General features: G+C 43.4%; 2 protein-coding genes across 2 annotated transcripts; one reads left to right on the top strand and one right to left on the bottom strand.

Moving 5' to 3' along the window:
- The first annotated feature begins 1,093 nt into the window (after nt 1-1,093).
- On the top strand, nt 1,094-3,373 carry LOC148141187 (ferritin, heavy subunit-like). The gene is made up of 4 exons (XM_087978005.1): nt 1,094-1,195; nt 2,106-2,252; nt 2,873-2,998; nt 3,227-3,373. The coding sequence occupies exons 1-4, from the start codon at nt 1,094-1,096 to the stop codon at nt 3,371-3,373; spliced, it is 522 nt and encodes a 173-aa protein (XP_087834131.1).
- A 7,284-nt stretch (nt 3,374-10,657) lies between these two features.
- LOC122545681 (ferritin heavy chain A-like) lies at nt 10,658-13,510 on the bottom strand. The gene is made up of 4 exons (XM_087978004.1): nt 13,409-13,510; nt 11,779-11,925; nt 11,075-11,200; nt 10,658-10,804 (listed from the first exon to the last, which is right to left on the bottom strand). The coding sequence occupies exons 1-4, from the start codon at nt 13,508-13,510 to the stop codon at nt 10,658-10,660; spliced, it is 522 nt and encodes a 173-aa protein (XP_087834130.1).
- Nucleotides 13,511-16,432: the final 2,922 nt, after the last annotated feature.

Genomic DNA, 16,432 nt, shown 5'->3' with positions numbered 1-16,432 from the left:
ACAATCCACAGAAAGGTCAGTCAGGAGACAGAGGCAGGGAAATGCTGTTCAGATGCAGATCATCCACAGAATCACAGAATTGTTATGGCACAGGAGGAGGCCATTCGGTCCATTGGGCCTGCAACAGCTCTGGTTGTTTCCTAATGAACCTGTCTAGAGATGTTATCAGACACCTCTGGAGCAGGTAGGGTCTTGTACAGAGACCTCCTGGCCCAAACAAAGGGACACTCCCCTGTGCCACAAGACTCTTACCAAACAGGTTATTGTAACATAGAATGAGAGAAAAAAAAGGAATGGGAGTCGGCCATTCAGCCCTTCAGCCCTGCTCCACTATTCCATGTGATTGAAGCTGATCATCTAACTCAGTACCATCTCCCACTCCATCCCCATAAACTTTGATCCCTTTAGCCCTAAGAGCTGTACCTAACTCCTTCTTAAAAACATTCAATGTTTTCGTCTCAATGGTTTCTGAGGCAAAGAATCCCACAGCCTCCCCACTCTCTGAGTGAAGACCTTTCTCCTCATCTCAGTCCTAAACAGTTTACCCCGTGTCACGAGACTGTGAACCCCCTGATTCTGGACTCCCCGCCATTGAGAACAGCGTTCCAGTCTCTGCCCCATCTGCTCCTGTTACAATTGCCTTGTCCTAGCGCCTATCTCCCATTTCCAACACAAAAGGCTGAGAAACTGACTCCCCTTCTTCATTGAGCCCCTCTTGCAGTTGGTCACAACAAACTTTATTTTAAAAGAAAACTTGAAAACCTTTCCTAATCCAAACCTATTTCTTTCAAAAGGACACAAACTCACAGTGACCTGATTGAGATGCTGCTGAGTGACCTCCTGCTGTTCCAATCACAGAATAATCATCCAGACCTGATTCTAATCTACACCTCTGGTCAGCTCTGGTTAACACATCCCCTCTCTCTCATTGGGGCCTATGTTCATGGGGGATTCCTGATTGGCTGTCAGGAATTGTCAATCATCATTGGTGATACCGCTCCCTGGATGTTCCCTGGGGGATAAATACAAGAGCTGAGGGGAGTGAGGCTCAGGTCTGGAGTTGTCTGGGTGATAGTAAGCAGGAATAGTGAAGATGGCCTCCCAAGTGTGTCAGAACTACCACAAGGACTGTGAGGATGCTGTTAACAAGCAGATCAACCTGGAGCTCTATTCCTCCTATGTTTACCTCTCCATGGTGAGGCTTGTGGGCTTGAAGGTTCTGTTTTAAAGTTAAGACTGTGATGTAACTATATGGAGTATCTAGGAATTTCCTTGGTCATATGTCTGAGCAAATTGTATGTTGAGACTGCTGTCCTTGTCCCGTTCCCTGGACACACTTGACCCTGAAACCCTGTTTAGGATGCCCTTAAATTATAACCCTCCTTTGGGTGAGGGTTCCCAGTTTATTGTAACTCTGCACAGTGTAACCACTGGCAATTATCACCTGCCTCTGCAGTCAGGGTGTTTTAATTATCTTTAGCTAGTTATGGCTCATCTTTTTTGAAAAATGTTCTCTTAAAATTAATATATTTGGTTTAAAGTTGGCCTATGAAGCTATTTCTGTTGAAGTAAGTTTCATAACTAACTTTGAATGAGGAAAGTGGTTAAATGGCACACTTTCTCACATCGAAATGTGAATAATTTACAAAATAGCAGTCAAAATTCTGCGCAGAGTAGATACTTATTCAGATGGGTGAGCTTGGTAATGAGATAGCTGACTGAGACTTCACATGTTAATCAATATGTTCATGTCCTGAGTTTCAGTTGGTGAATGACCTCACCAGCTTCCAGCATTGAGCATGAATGTTTCTCAACTGCAGTGCAGGGATGTCCAATGGCTGTCCTCAACTGGGACCTTCACAGTACTGTGCCACACGAGCACACTGCCTCCTTAAGATACAGGCCAGGGGTTGCAGTTGGTTTTTTGATCTTCAGTTCTGGGAGATCAAAACGTCTGTTATTTGGGCCAAAATTCACAGTTGACTTTCTGCTTTTGTCACTAACTTCAATTAATTGGAAGTGAATTGAAATGGTGGGATGGGTCACTTTCTGATTGAACCATGGATGAGATTGAGATTTGCTTCCCACTTTATCTCCACTTGCAGTTCTCTTATTTTGACCGGGATGATGTTGCCCTGCGTCACTTTGCTGAGTTCTTCAAGGAGCAGTCCCATGAGGAACGGGAACACGCTGAGAAACTGATGGCATTCCAGAATAAACGTGGAGGCCGAGTCCTCCTGCAGGATGTCAAGGTTGGCTTCTGTAAACTTTGAAGGTTTATTTTGTGTGAACTCAAATTGACTGGTATCACGCAACCTGTTTATTGTCTCCAGATTTGAATAAATTGCTCACCAAAGTCTGCATTGAATTAAAAAAAACTAGTTAACACTTGTGAAACAGCAATAGGTAATTGGGATGATCCAGAATACTGGATGGAGAGCAACATTCCCATGGAAGAATGATCAACTATATAACCTGAGATGTCAATTCCAACACCCCTAGTAATCTGAGGTAAGAATGAGCGAATCCATAGTGGTGGAAGGTAGCAGCATCTCCTTTCTGCATCTCTGTGATGTTTCTAATGGGCTGGTCAAAAGGATTGAAAGAATAGAACAGTACAGCAAGGAATTACCACCATTGGTGCATATTTTTAGATACTATAATCCAAATGTATCTTAAAACAGTTTTACAGTAGGACCTTCTAAAATGTCTTCAGCTCAAGGAACAGTGAAAACTAAAGGAGTCAGTAAAACAATTGGCCTGAAATCCAACTCTTGCAATGTTTGTTGGAATAATGAACTGATCAGATGTAACCTGAGATCCACCTGTCTGAGATGAGCTGGTTTTTCTCTCCTGACTTCCCTTCCTCCAGAAGCCAGAGCAGGATGAGTGGGGCAATGGTCTGGAGGCAATGCAGAGAGCTCTGCAGATGGAGAAGGATGTGAACCAGAGTCTGCTGGATCTGCACAAACTCTCCTCTGGCCACAGTGACCCTCATGTGAGTTTCCCTTTTTTCTCTCCAAATGTGTTAGGAAATCTGTTTACTCCCTGGGGGGACAATTCCAGTTCTCATCTACCTGCCACCTGCAGGCTGAAATCCAGAAGCTTTCCAGAAGGCATCCCTGATTGTGGTGTGGGAGGGGTACAATGTGGTGGTGATAGTCATGTCTGTAATGGGATGTTACATTGTTTGTTCCTTGAGGCTAATCTTTGTCTCCTCTTCCAGCTGTGTGACTTCCTGGAGAGGCACTACTTGGATGAGCAAGTGAAGATGATCAAGAAGCTGGGAGATCACATCACCAACCTGAAGAGACTGGGAGCCCCTGAGAATGGCCTGGGAGAGTACCTGTTTGACAGGCTCACCCTGAGCTGAGTGGGATTCAACAACTCCATTTGTTGGACATAGTGACTTCATGCTAGTGGATGACTTTGGTTGTGCTCTGCACAAAATTAAAATAGTGTTCACCATGGAACAGAGTACTGTGCAACTACTTAGTTTCATTGGGTTCTTGGGGTTTTGATGTTTAACATCTGATCACTAAATCCTTTTCACTCAACCTTGTTTCAATGCTTGTCTCCAATAATTTGTTCTGTTTTATTCGGCTGAGTAGAGGGATTTTTTGGACTAAGTGAGCAATTCTCACAATTGGAAATTCCACAACAGCTTAAGCTTTTTTGGCTTGTAAGGAATACTCACTCACTTCCTGTGCTCACTGGAACAGGTTTACAGCAACAGCCTCTAGTCAATAGTTTGAAATCTAATCCCAGTCTAAATGTTTGACACAACTGCTATACTCTGAGCAATTCTTTCAACTTTTTTAAAACTGAAGCCAAAAAACTGGCTGCTGCAAATCAGGAAGACAGCCTGCTGGGATAACGTGGGTTTGGCAGTATGTGTGGTGTGAAATCAGTTGAGAACAGTTGCTAGACCTGAAATATTAATTTTCTTGCAATAGATACTGTTTTCCAGCAATTTGGTTTGACGTTTTAGAATCTGATTTAGCCAATCATCTTTATATTCTTGCAAAAGGTGTAATTTTAAGGTTGAATATCTTGCTTGGAGGTACACTACCTTTGACTGTGTTCTTGGATAAGCTATACTTAATTGCTATATGGTGGTTTCCCAAGTAGGGAAATGGTTTCTCTCTTCTCCACGTTCCATGCTGGAGAATGAAGATTCTGCTTTTAATTGGCATCAGTGTCTCTATTCTCCTTGGTTAATAACTATCCTCTGAGGAAATGCAACAGTGCCTACCTTAACCCATGTGGGACATTATATAGCAATTCCCTTTTTACTGCTCTTGCAATCCAGGTGTGTCAAATACTGAAGGCAGCTATCAGACGAGACTAGCATTTGCAGGATTTTGTTCCAATTTTCTTCCCTTTAAATTACATGAAATCAGCTCTCCTTCGATTGCACTCTGCATGGATTGTAGAGTCATATATAGGTCATGGTGTCATTGACAGATTTTCCTAGAAATATATCAGGTGAGTAGTACTGATCAGGTGTGTCATATTCACAGCCCATGATAGAATAAGGGGGTCACTAAATAACTCGGTTATGACTGCTCAATCATCATAAGGCTACGCTGTTCATTTTTCTCAGATTGAACAGAGAAATAGGGCAGGTGCTTGTCTTTGGGGACTGGGGAGACAGTGTTTCCCATTTAAAATGGTATTCTGTAAATGTCTGCTACAAATGGCAGCTTTGGTGTTTTACACTTCAACACGATTGGGAGTGAAAATGCATAATGTGCTTTAAATTTGCACGCACTGCTAGGTCAAATGTTCTCTTCCAATCTCCCAGTGTGCAAACTGAGTGTCCATTTTGCAGGCTTGACCAGGCTCCAAGTGATAAGGCTATCTATGGATTTGGTTATGTTCATCAGTTCTCAGGGGGTGGTGGTTCCCTGTGTGCATTTTGATTTTGTGCTTGAATGTTCTAATTTGGAGGATGGATGTTATCAGCTTCAGTTTGAGAAAAGCCAAAGCAGCCACCTTAATGATTTCAGTGACAGGGAATTTCATCATCATTGATGGGGAATTGGCTTGGGAGAGGGGCTGTCAGTCTTTATAATGGGGAGTGTACAAACAACACTTCAGGATCTTGACACCCTCCAGTTCAAAGCAGCCCAACTTCATTGGCACAATAGCCACCAACATTCATTCCTTCCACCCACTGACACTTAACAACTGCAAGGTGTACCATCTACCAAATACTGTAGGAATTTGCCAACATGTTCCAAACCCATGACCACTCCCATCTAGAAGGAAGAGGCCAAGATACATGGCACCTCCACCCTTGCACGTTTGTCTCTGAGCCACTCACCATTTTGACTTGGGAAATATATCGCTGTTCTTCCTCTGGTGCTGAGTCAAAATCCTGGATTCCCTAACTAACACGATTGTGGGTCTACCTCTACCCCATGGCCAACAGCAGCAATTCAAGAACATAAATCACCACCACCACCTTGACAAGGATAATTTAGGATGGGCAGTAAATGCTGGCCTAGCCAACAGCACCCTCAGACAGGGAGTGAATTAAAAATAGCAAGATCTGATTATTTTCCCCAAGGAGAGGCACTGGGAGCCATAACGTTTCATGAGATTTGTAAGTGCTATCAATGAAGGGCCATCAATAAAATGATGACTCGACAGCAGTTGGCACATTTCCTTGAGAGCAGAATGTTGCAAAGTTTAATGGAATGGGCAAGACTGGCAGATACAGGACACTGAGGGGAAGTGGAAAGTGATCCACGTCTGACCAAGAAAGACAATTCACAGTGTTTTATAAAAGGTGACATCTGCTTGTTATCAAAACTAATGATCAAATGAAATTATTCAGACAATTGGATAGAAATGCAGTGAACTGACATAAAAACACAAAACAATGGAACTAATTTAATATTAGTCCTGATCTGAAAGAGGTTCAAATCCCTCTGGATGAAGGTTCTTTGTAAAAGTGTCAAATTCTGGTTCAACCACATCTGGAGTGCTCAGTTCAGGCATTAATGGTGCAGCCTTGACTTTCTGAATGAACTCAGAGATAAAGAGCTGGTTAAATGACATCAACAGTTTGCTCACATTCCTCAGGGTAGAAAGTTAAGGGATGAGCGTAATTGAAATGTTTCTGGTGATAAATGGATTTGACAGTAGATAGAGGGGAACTGTTTCTTCACAATGGGTTAACTAGAACTGAGGATGTGGAATGGGATGAGAATCTTCACATTAGAACTAAACTGTCTGGGATAATGTTCGGAATGGCTTCTTCACAGGAAGGATAGTGAATGCACACACATATACACAAGCACACAAAAATACAGCTCACAACACAGACACGGTGCTTCACAGAAGGTAGAGCCAGCTCAAGTGACAAGGAAATGTCGATTTGTGATCTCCCTCCTGCTGTAGCCTTTACCCACCCCCGTGGTTAGCAGACAAATATCTTCTGCCTGGATGGATGGCCGTTGAGGATTTGATTTCCATTGCACTTTACCGGGATCCTCCCCTCTGACCTTACCATCCTGGGTGGCCCTGCCAGGAGGTGGAAACCTCCTTGAGGTATCGCTCTCAGAATCAACGGGACACTCGAGGCTCTCCACCACAACGAGGTGACAATCCACAGAAAGGTCAGTCAGGAGATAGAGACAGGGAACCACTGTTCAGATGCAGATCAACCACAGAATCGTTATGGCACAGAAGGAGGCCATTCGGCCCGGATGTTTTCTCATGAACCTGTCCAGAGATGTTATCAGACACCTCTGGAGCAGGTAGGGTCTGGCACTCAAACCTCCTGGCCCAGACAGAAACACACTACCCCAGTGCTACAAGACCCTTACTACCCAGGTTATTGAAACATAAAATTAGAGAAAAAAGGAATGGAAGTCAGCTGTTCACCCTTCCACCATTCTATATGATTATGGCTGATCATCTAACTCAGTACCATCTTCCCATTCTCCATCCAACATTTTGATCCCTTTCACCCTAAGAGCTGTACCTAACTCCTTCTTGAAAACATTCAATGTTTTAGTCTCAATGTTATAGTCTCAATGTTTTCTGTGGCAGAGAATTCCACAGGCTCCTCACTCTCTGGGTGAAGACATTTCTCCTCATCTCAGTCCTAAACAGCTTATCCCGTGTCACTACACTGTCACCCCCCTCTCCCGGACTCTGATCTCCCCGCCATTGAAAACTGCCTACCTTTCTCTCCCATTTCTAACACAACAGGCTGAGAAACTGACTCCCCTTCTTCATTGAGCCCCTCTTGCAGTTGGTCACAACAAACTTTATTTTAAAAGAAAACTTGAAAACCTTTCCTCATCTAAATCTATTTCTTTCAAAAGGACACAAACTCACCGTGACCTGATTGAGATGCTGCTGAGTGACCTCCTGCTGTTCCAATCACAAAATAATCATCCAGACCTGACTCTAATCTACACCTCTGATCAGTTCTGGTTCACACGCCCACCCCCTCTCTCTCATTGGGGGCCTATGTTCATGGGTGATTCCTGATTGACAATTCCTCACAGCCAATCATCATTATATGAATAGGAAGGGTTTGGAGGGATATGGGCCAGGTGCTGGCAGGTGGGATAGATTGGGGTGGGATATCTGGTCTGCCTGGACAGGTTGGACCGAAGGGTCTGTTTCCATGCTGTACATCTCTATGACTCTACTCAACCTCTCTTCATAGCTAGCACCTTCCATACCAGGCAACCTCCTCGTAAACCTTCTCTGCACCCTCTCCAAAGAGTCCACATCCTTTCGGTAATGTTGCGACCAGAACTGTACACAGTATTCTAAATGTGGCTGAACCAATGTGGTGTACAATTTTAACATGACATGCCAGCTCTTATAAAAGAACAAAGAACCTCTTTGAGATCAGGACTAAAATTAAATTAGTTCCTTTGCTTTGTGTTTTTACATCTGTTCACTCCATTTCTGTCCACTTGTCTGAATAATTTCATTTTGATCATTAGTTTTGATGACACAGCAGAAGATGTCACCATTTACAAAACACTGTGTATTGTCTTTCTTGGTCAGAAGTGGATAACCTTATACTTCCCCTCACTCTCCTGTATCTGCCAGTCTTGCCCATTCCATTAAACTTTGCAACATTCTGCTCTCATGGTAATGTGCAACCTAATATAGAGTCATCATTTTATTGATGGCCCTTCATTCCTTCATCTATAACATTGATAAATCTCATGAAAAGCTGTTTCCCAGTGCCTCTCCTTGGGAAAAGTAATCAGATCTTGCTAATTTTTAATTCGCTCACACAATGAGGGTGCTGGTGGCTGGGTCAGCATTTATTGCCCAGGGCACAGTGACTAGCACTGCTGCCTCACAGCGCCAGGATCCCAGGTTCGATTCCAGCCTTGGGTGACTGTCTGCGTGGGATTCCTCCCACATTACAAAAACGTGCAGGCCAGCTGAATTGGCTATGCTAACTTGTCCATAGTTGTTAGGGGCATTAGTCAGAGGAGGGTGGGTTACTCTTCAGAGGGTCAGCGTGGACATGTTGGGCCGAAGGGCCTGTTTCTATACTGTAGATCATCTAATCTTAACTACCCTTGTCAAGGTGGTGGTGGTGATGATTTGCTTTCTTGAATTACTGCTGTTGTCTATTTGGTGGAGGTAGACCCACAATCCTGTTTGGGAGGGAATCCAGGATTTTGACTCAGCAACAGGGGAAAGAACGGTGACATAGTGCTAAGTGTCAACGGTGAGTGGCACGAAGGGGAACTTGCAAGGGGTGGAGTTGCCATGTATTTCTGCCGTTGTCCTTCTAGATGGGAGTGGTCATGGGTTTGGAACATGTTGTCTGAGGAGCTTTGGTGAATTCCTACAGCATTTGGTAGATGGTACACCTTGCAGTGGCCAAGTGTCAGTGGATGGAAGGAATGAATGTTGGTAGCTATTGTGCCAATCAAGTGGGCTGCTTTGAACTGGAGGGTGTCAAGATCCTTGAATGTTGTTGGCACACTCCCCATTATCCTGACTTTGACACCCCCTGCCCAAGCCAATTCCCCACCCACATTCAATATCTCTCCCCCTGTGATCATGTCAATGACAGCACTAAGGTGGCAGCTTTGGCTTTTCACAAACTGACACTGATAATGTCCATCCTCCAAATTAAAAGGAGCAGCACAACTCAAGCTGCAGGCTGGGAAACACCACCTCTGAACATAACCAAATCCATAAATAGCCTTGTCACTTGGAGCAGCACGTCCAATATCAACCTTTAGAGCCTCGTCAAGCCTGTAAAATGGACCATCTGAATTTGCACACTGGGAAGATTGGAAAAGAACATTTGACCTCACTGTGTGCAAACGCAAAGCACATGTGCATTTTCAATCCCAAAATTATGGACAAAAGGTGGTAAGTATCAAAGCTGACATTTGTGTTGTCCTGATATCGGAGAATAACATTTTAGATGGGAAATGTCTTTTCTTCCCCTCCACAGACCAGCACCTGCCCCATTAATCTCACTTCAAGCTGAGAAAGATGAACAGTACAGCCTTAAGATGGCTGAGCAGTCATTGACCAAGTTACTCTGTGCCCTACTTATTGTGGCCTGAGCATCCCAAGCAAGAGCAGCATTCATCACCCATTAGATTTCCCTTGAACTAAGACTCCACAGCCTATACATTAGAGAGCTGATTTCATGTAAATTAAAAAGGAAAAACCATTTGGAACAAATTACTGCAAATGCTACTTGGGTCCTATAGCTTTCTTTGCACCAGCTACCCTCAGTATTTACTGCTCTAGCAATCCAGCACTGTCAAGAAAGGAATTGTTACAATTGTCTCACATGGGAGAAGGTAGGCACTGTTGCATTTCCTCAGTTAGAGGATAGTTATTAGCCAAGTAGACTAGAGACACTGATGCCAATCAAAAGCAGAATCTTCATTCTCCAGCCTGGAACTTGGAAACCACCATATAGCAATCAAGTATCACCTATCCAAGAACAAAACGGTAGTCTACCTTTGAGCAAGATATTCAACTTATGTTCTTGTAAGGGGGTCATTGTAGATATTCCACTAAATCAGAATCTAAGCATTAAAACTAATTGCTGGAAAATACTAGAGTGACAATAATCAGTTACACGAGTAATTAATATTTCAGGTCCAGTGACTGAACTGACTTCACTCCACAGATGCTGCTAAACCCAAAGTTTTCCAAACTGTGTTTCTTCCTGATTTCCAGCAGCCAAATGTTTTTTGCTCCAATTTTCAAAAGCCTTTAAGCATTGCTCAGGAGTACACCAGTTGTGTCAATCATTCAGACTTGTAACTATTGACAAGAGTCTATTGCTGCAAACTTGTTCTAGTGAGCACAGGCAGATAGTGAGCACTGCTTACAAGCCAAAAAACCTTCAATTCCACAACTGCTTCCCGATTATGAGAGTTGCTCACTTATTCCAAAAGTCTCTCCACAGACCAGAATAAAAACACTGAGCAAATTACTGGGATAATCATCGAAACAAGGTTGAGAGAAGAGGATTTAAGTGATCAGATGTTCAATGAAACTAAAGAAATTACACAAAACACTTAGTTCCATGGTGAACACTATTTTAATTTTGTGCGGAGCACAACCAAAGTCATCCACTAGAATGAAGTCACCATGACCAACAAATGGAGTTCTTGAATCCCACTCAGTTCAGGGTGAGCCTGTCAAACAGGTACTCTCCCAGGCCATTCTCAGGGGCTCCCAGTCTCTTCAGGTTGGTGATGTGATCTCCCAGCTTCTTGATCATCTTCACTTGCTCATCCAAGTAGTGCCTCTCCAGGAAGTCACACAGCTGGAAGAGGAGACAAAGATTAGCCTGAAGGAACAAACCATGCACCTGAAAAAGGTGAGGTCCCAATACAGATGTGGGAAATCTCCACCACATTGCACCTCTCCCTCACCACACTCTGGGATGTTTGTTGCAAAGCTTATGATTTCAGCCTGCAGGAGGCAGGTCAATGATAGTTGGAATTCTACCCCCCCCCCGCCTCCCCAAACCGAGTAAACAAAGATCATTTGCTGCCAAATGTTTAGAGAAAAAAAAACCAAATGGAAAACTCACATGAGGGTCCGTGTGGCCAGAGGAGAGTTTGTGCAGATCCAGCAGACTCTGGTTCACATCCTTCTCCATCTGCAGAGCTCTCTGCATTGCCTCCAGACTATTGCCCCACTCATCCTGCTCTGGCTTCTGGAGGGAGGGAAGTCAGGAGAGAAAAACCAGCTCATCTCAGACAGGTGGATCACAGGCTACATCTGATCAGTCCATTATTCCAAAAAGAGAGTTAGATATTACTGACTCCTTTAGATTTCACTGTTCCCAGAGCTTAAATTTTAGAAGCTTACCATACCGTGAAAGCACATTTTAGGATATAATCCAAATGTAATTCCTTGCTTTACTGTTCTATCCCTTTCAATCCTCTTGACCAGCCCAATAGAAACATCTTGGAGATGCTACTACCTTCCACCCCTGTGGATTCTCTCATTCTTACCACAGTAGAGGGGCATTGGAATTGATAGCTGAGGTTATATAGGTTTATCATTGTTACATGAGAATGATTCTCTCTCCATCCAGTATTCTGGATCATCCCAATTGCCTGTTGCTGTTTCACAAGTGCAAAATAGTCTCCAATTCAGTGCATTGCTCACCAATACAATCTCCAATTCATATAGCATTTATTCAGTCTTGAGGCTCAACAGATTGACTGATACCAGTCAATTTGACTTCACACAAAAACACCAAAATCTCCAAAGTTTACAGAAGCCAACCTTGACATCCTGCAGGACGACTCTACCGCCACGTTTATTCTGGAATTCCATCAGTTTCTCAGCGTGTTCCCGTTCCTCATGGGACTGCTCCTTGAAGAACTCAGCAAAGTGATGCAGGGCAACATCATCCCGGTCAAAGTAAGAGGACTGCAAGTGGAGATAAAGTGGGAAGAAAGCATTACTCTCATCCTTGGCACAATCAGAAAGTGACCCATCCACCATTTCAATTCCCTTCCAATTAATTGGAGTGACAAAAGCAGAATGTCATCTGTCGATTGGGATCCAAATAGCAGACATTATTTTGACCTCCCAGAAATGAGGATTTAAAAAGCTAACTGCAACCCCTGGCCTGTATCTTAGGGAGGCAGTGTGCTAGTGTGGCAGAGTACTGAGAAGGTCCTTATTGGAAGCAACCATTAGACATCCCTGCACTGCAGGTTAGAAACATTCTTGCTCAGTGCTGGGTACTAGAGAGATCATTGACCAAACACAGGACATGAACATGACTAACAGGCAGAAGTCTCAGTCAGCTACCTCATTACCAACCTCACCCACCTGAATAACCACACTGTCCTACTATCTACTCTGCACAGAATCTGGTCTGTGCTATTTTTAAATCATTCACAAGTAAAAAAAAAAGGGCCATTTAACCACCTTTCCTCACATTAAATAAACTCACTTCATCTTCAACAAAAGACAACAGCTGCATTATTTGGGCAGCTTTTCAAAATCAATATATTTGGTTTAGAGAAAGTTTTTTGAAAAAGAGATGTGTTATGGAGTCAGATGTACAAGATGTAAACAAACACTACAGTCCAACTCATTATGCCATCCAGATATCCCAACACAATCTAGTCCCACCTGCCCATATGCCTCCAAACCCTTCCTATTCAGATACCTATCCAGATGGCTGTTAAATGTTGCCATTGTACTAGCCTCCACCACTTCCTCTGGCAGCTCATTCCATACATATACTACCCTGGAGTGGAAAAGTTGCCCCTTAGGTCTCATCTTTCCCCTGTCACCCTAAACCTATGTCCTCTAATTCTGGACTTCCATACCACAGTGAAATGGCTTGGTCTATTTATCCTATGCATGCCCCACATGATTTTAATCAAAATGAGGTCACCCCTCAGCCTCCAACACTCCAGGGAAAACAGCCCCAGCCTATTCAGCCTCTTCCAATAGCTCAAATTCTTCAACCCAGGCAACATCCTTGTAAGTCTTTTCTGAACCCTTTCAAAGTTTCACAACATCTTTCCAATAGGAGGGAGACTAGCATTGAACACAAAATTCAAACAGTGGCCAAAATCAACATGCTGAACAGACTATAACTAAAGGAGAATTAAGACAACACCAGCGTCTGCAGTCAGGAGGGCAATTGCCAGTGGTTACACTGTGCAGAGTTACAATAAACTAGGGACCCTCACTCAAAGGCCAGTTATAATTTAGGAGCATTCTAAAATTACAACAAGGTTTCAGGGTTAAGTGCATCCAGGAAAAAAAGCCAACAACAATCTCAACATATTGAATTTGCTCAAGCATATGACCAAGGAAATTCCTCAATACTCCAGACAGTTATATTACAGTCATAACTTTAAAACAGAACCTTCAAAACCACAAGCCTCACCATGGAGAGGTAAACATAGGAAGAATGGAGCTCCAGGTTGATCTGCTTGTTAACAGCATCCTCACAGTCCTTGTGGTAGTTCTGACACACTTGGGAGGCCATCTTCACTATTCCTGCTCACTACCACTCAGACAACTACAGACCCATAACTCACTCCTGCATGCATTTGAATTTATCCTCCAGGGAGAGGTATCACCAATGATGATTGACAATTCCTGACAGCCAATCAGGAATCACCCATGAACATAGGCCCCAATGAGAGAGAGGGGGTGAATCAGAACTGATCAGAGGTGTAGATTAGAGTCAGGTCTGGATGATTATTCTGTGATCGGAACAGCAGGAGGTCACTCAGCAGCATCTCAATCAGGTCACTGTGAGTTTGTGTTCATTTGAAAGAAATAGATTTGGATGAGGAAAGGTTGTGACCAACTGCAAGAGGGGCTCAATGAAGAAGGGGAGTCAGTTTCTCAGCCTGTTGTGTTAGAAATGGGAGAGAAAGGTAGGCAGTTTTCAATGGAGGGGAGATCAGAGTCCGGGGGAGGGGGTGATAGTGTAGTGACATAGGATAAGCTGTTTAGGACTGAGATGAGGAGAAATGTCTTCACCCAGAGAGTGGGGAGCCTGTGGAATTCTCTGCCACAGAAAACATTGAGACTAAAGCATTGAATGTTTTCAAGAAGGAGTTAGGTACAGCTCTTAGGGTGAAAGGGATCAAAATGTTGGATGGAGAATGGGAAGATGGTACTGAGTTAGATATCAGCCATAATCATATAGAATGGTGGAAGGGTGAACAGCTGACTCCCAGCTGTGGTTAAAGGCTACAGCAGGAGGGAGATCACAAATCGACATTTCCTTGCCACTTGAGCTGGCTCTACCTTCTGTGAAGCACCGTGTCCGTGTTGTGAGCTGTATTTTTGTGTGCTTGTGTGTATGTGTGTGCATTCACTATCCTTCCTGTGAAGAAGCCATTCCGAACATTATCCTGGATAGTTTAGTTCTAATGTGAAGATTCTAATCCCATTCCACATCCTCAGTTCTATTTGACCCATTGAGAATAAACAGTTCCCCTCTATCTCCTCTGTCAAATCCAGTTATCACCATAAACATTTCAATTATGCTCATCCCTTAACTTTCTACCCTGAGGAATGTGAGCAAACCGTTGATGTCATTTAACCAGCTCTTTATCTCTGAGTTCATTCAGAAATTCAGGGCTGCACCATCTCTGCCTGAACTGAGCACTCCAGATGTGGTTGAACCAGAATGTGACACTTTTACAAAGAACCTCCATCCATAGAGATTTGAACCTCTTTCAGATCAGGACTAATATTAAATTAGTTCCTTTGTTTTGTGTTTTTACGTCAGTTCACTGCATTTCCATCCAATTGTCTGAATAATTTCATTTTGATCATTAGTTTTGATAACAAGCAGATGTCACCTTTTATAAAACACTGTGAATTGTCTTTCTTGGTCAGACGTGGATCACTTTCCACTTCCCCTCAGTGTCCTGTATCTGCCAGTCTTGCCCATTCCATTAAACTTTGCAACATTCTGCTCTCAAGGAAATGTGCCACCTGCTGTAGAGTCATCATTTTATTGATGGCCCTTCATTGATAGCACTTACCAATCTCATGAAACGTTATGGCTCCCAGTGCCTCTCCTTGGGGAAAATAATCAGATCTTGCTATTTTTAATTCACTCCCTGGCTGAGGGTGCTGTTGGCTAGGCCAGCGTTTATTGCCCATCCTAAATTATCCTTGTCAAGGTGGTGGTGGTGGTGATTTATGTTCTTGAATTGCTGCTGTTGGCCATGGGGTAGAGGTAGACCCACAATCGTGTTAGGTAGGGAATCCAGGATTTTGACTCAGCACCAGAGGAAGAACAGCGATATATTTCCCAAGTCAAAAAGGTGAGTGGCTCAGAGACAAACGTGCAAGGGTGGAGGTGCCATGTATCTTTGCCCTCTTCCTTCTAGGTGGGAGTGGTCATGGGTTTGGAACATGTTGGCAAATTCCTGCAGCATTTGGTAGATGGTACACCTTGCAGTTGTTAAGTGTCAGTGGGTGGATGGAATGAATGTTGGTGGCTATTGTGCCAATGAAGTTGGGCTGCTTTGAACTGGAGGGTGTCAAGATCCTGAAGTGTTGCTTGTACACTCCCCATTATAAAGACTGACAGCCCCTCTCCCAAGCCAATTCCCCATCAATGATCATGAAATTCCCTGTCACTGAAATCATTAAGGTGGCTGCTTTGGCTTTTCACAAACTGAAGCTGATAACATCCATCCTCCAAATTAGAACATTCAAGCCCAAATCAAAATGCTCACAGGGAACCACCACCCCCTGAGAACTGATGAACATAACCAAATCCATAGATAGCCTTATCACTTGGAGCATCAGTTGTAATATCAACACAGAGCCTGGTCAAGCCTGCAAAATGGACACTCTCAGTTTGCACACTGGGAGATTGGAAGAGAACATTTGACCTAGCAGTGCGTGCAAATTTAAAGCACATTATGCATTTTCACTCCCAATAGTGTTGAAGTGTAAAGCACCAAAGCTTACATTTGTCGCGGACATTTACAGAATACCATTTTAAATGGGAAACACTGTCTCCCCAGTCCCCAAAGACAAGCACCTGCCCCATTTATCTCCGTTCAATCTGAGAAAAATGAACAGCGTAGCCTTATGATGATTGAGCATTCATAACCGAGTTATTTAGTGACCCCCTTATTCTATCATGGGCTGTGAATATGACACACCTGAACAGTACTACTCACCTGTTAGATTTTCCTAGAAATATGTCAATGCCACAATGACCTACATGTGACTCCACACTCCATGCAGAGTGCAATCGAAGGAGAGCTGATTTCATGTAATTTAAAGGAAAGAAAATTGGAACAAAATCCTGCAAATGCTAGTCTGGTCCTATAGCTGCCTTCAGTATTTGACACCCCTGGATTGCAAGAGCAGTAAAAAGGGAATTGCTATATGTCCCACATGGGTTAAGGTAGGCACTGTTGCATTT

The sequence above is a fragment of the Chiloscyllium plagiosum genome, unplaced genomic scaffold (assembly GCF_037043375.1).
Source record: "Chiloscyllium plagiosum isolate Xiang-an unplaced genomic scaffold, Cpla_swu_hap1 HiC_scaffold_33, whole genome shotgun sequence".
NCBI lineage: Eukaryota > Metazoa > Chordata > Chondrichthyes > Orectolobiformes > Hemiscylliidae > Chiloscyllium > Chiloscyllium plagiosum.
Note: the sequence above shows the minus strand (reverse complement) of the source record. Positions and strands in the feature narration are given on the sequence as shown.

What these genes read in the sequence shown, in the direction of transcription:
- LOC148141187 (XM_087978005.1), top strand. Translation starts at nt 1,094, where the DNA reads ATGGCCTCCCAAGTGTGTCAGAACTACCACAAGGACTGTGAGGATGCT. An exon ending in CCTATGTTTACCTCTCCATG is followed by an intron (nt 1,196 to 2,105) that starts GTGAGGCTTGTG and finishes CTCCACTTGCAG; the next exon opens with TTCTCTTATTTTGACCGGGA. An exon ending in CTGGCCACAGTGACCCTCAT is followed by an intron (nt 2,999 to 3,226) that starts GTGAGTTTCCCT and finishes CTCCTCTTCCAG; the next exon opens with CTGTGTGACTTCCTGGAGAG.
- LOC122545681 (XM_087978004.1), bottom strand. Translation starts at nt 13,510, where the DNA reads ATGGCCTCCCAAGTGTGTCAGAACTACCACAAGGACTGTGAGGATGCT. An exon ending in CCTATGTTTACCTCTCCATG is followed by an intron (nt 11,926 to 13,408) that starts GTGAGGCTTGTG and finishes CTCCACTTGCAG; the next exon opens with TCCTCTTACTTTGACCGGGA. An exon ending in CTGGCCACACGGACCCTCAT is followed by an intron (nt 10,805 to 11,074) that starts GTGAGTTTTCCA and finishes CTCCTCTTCCAG; the next exon opens with CTGTGTGACTTCCTGGAGAG.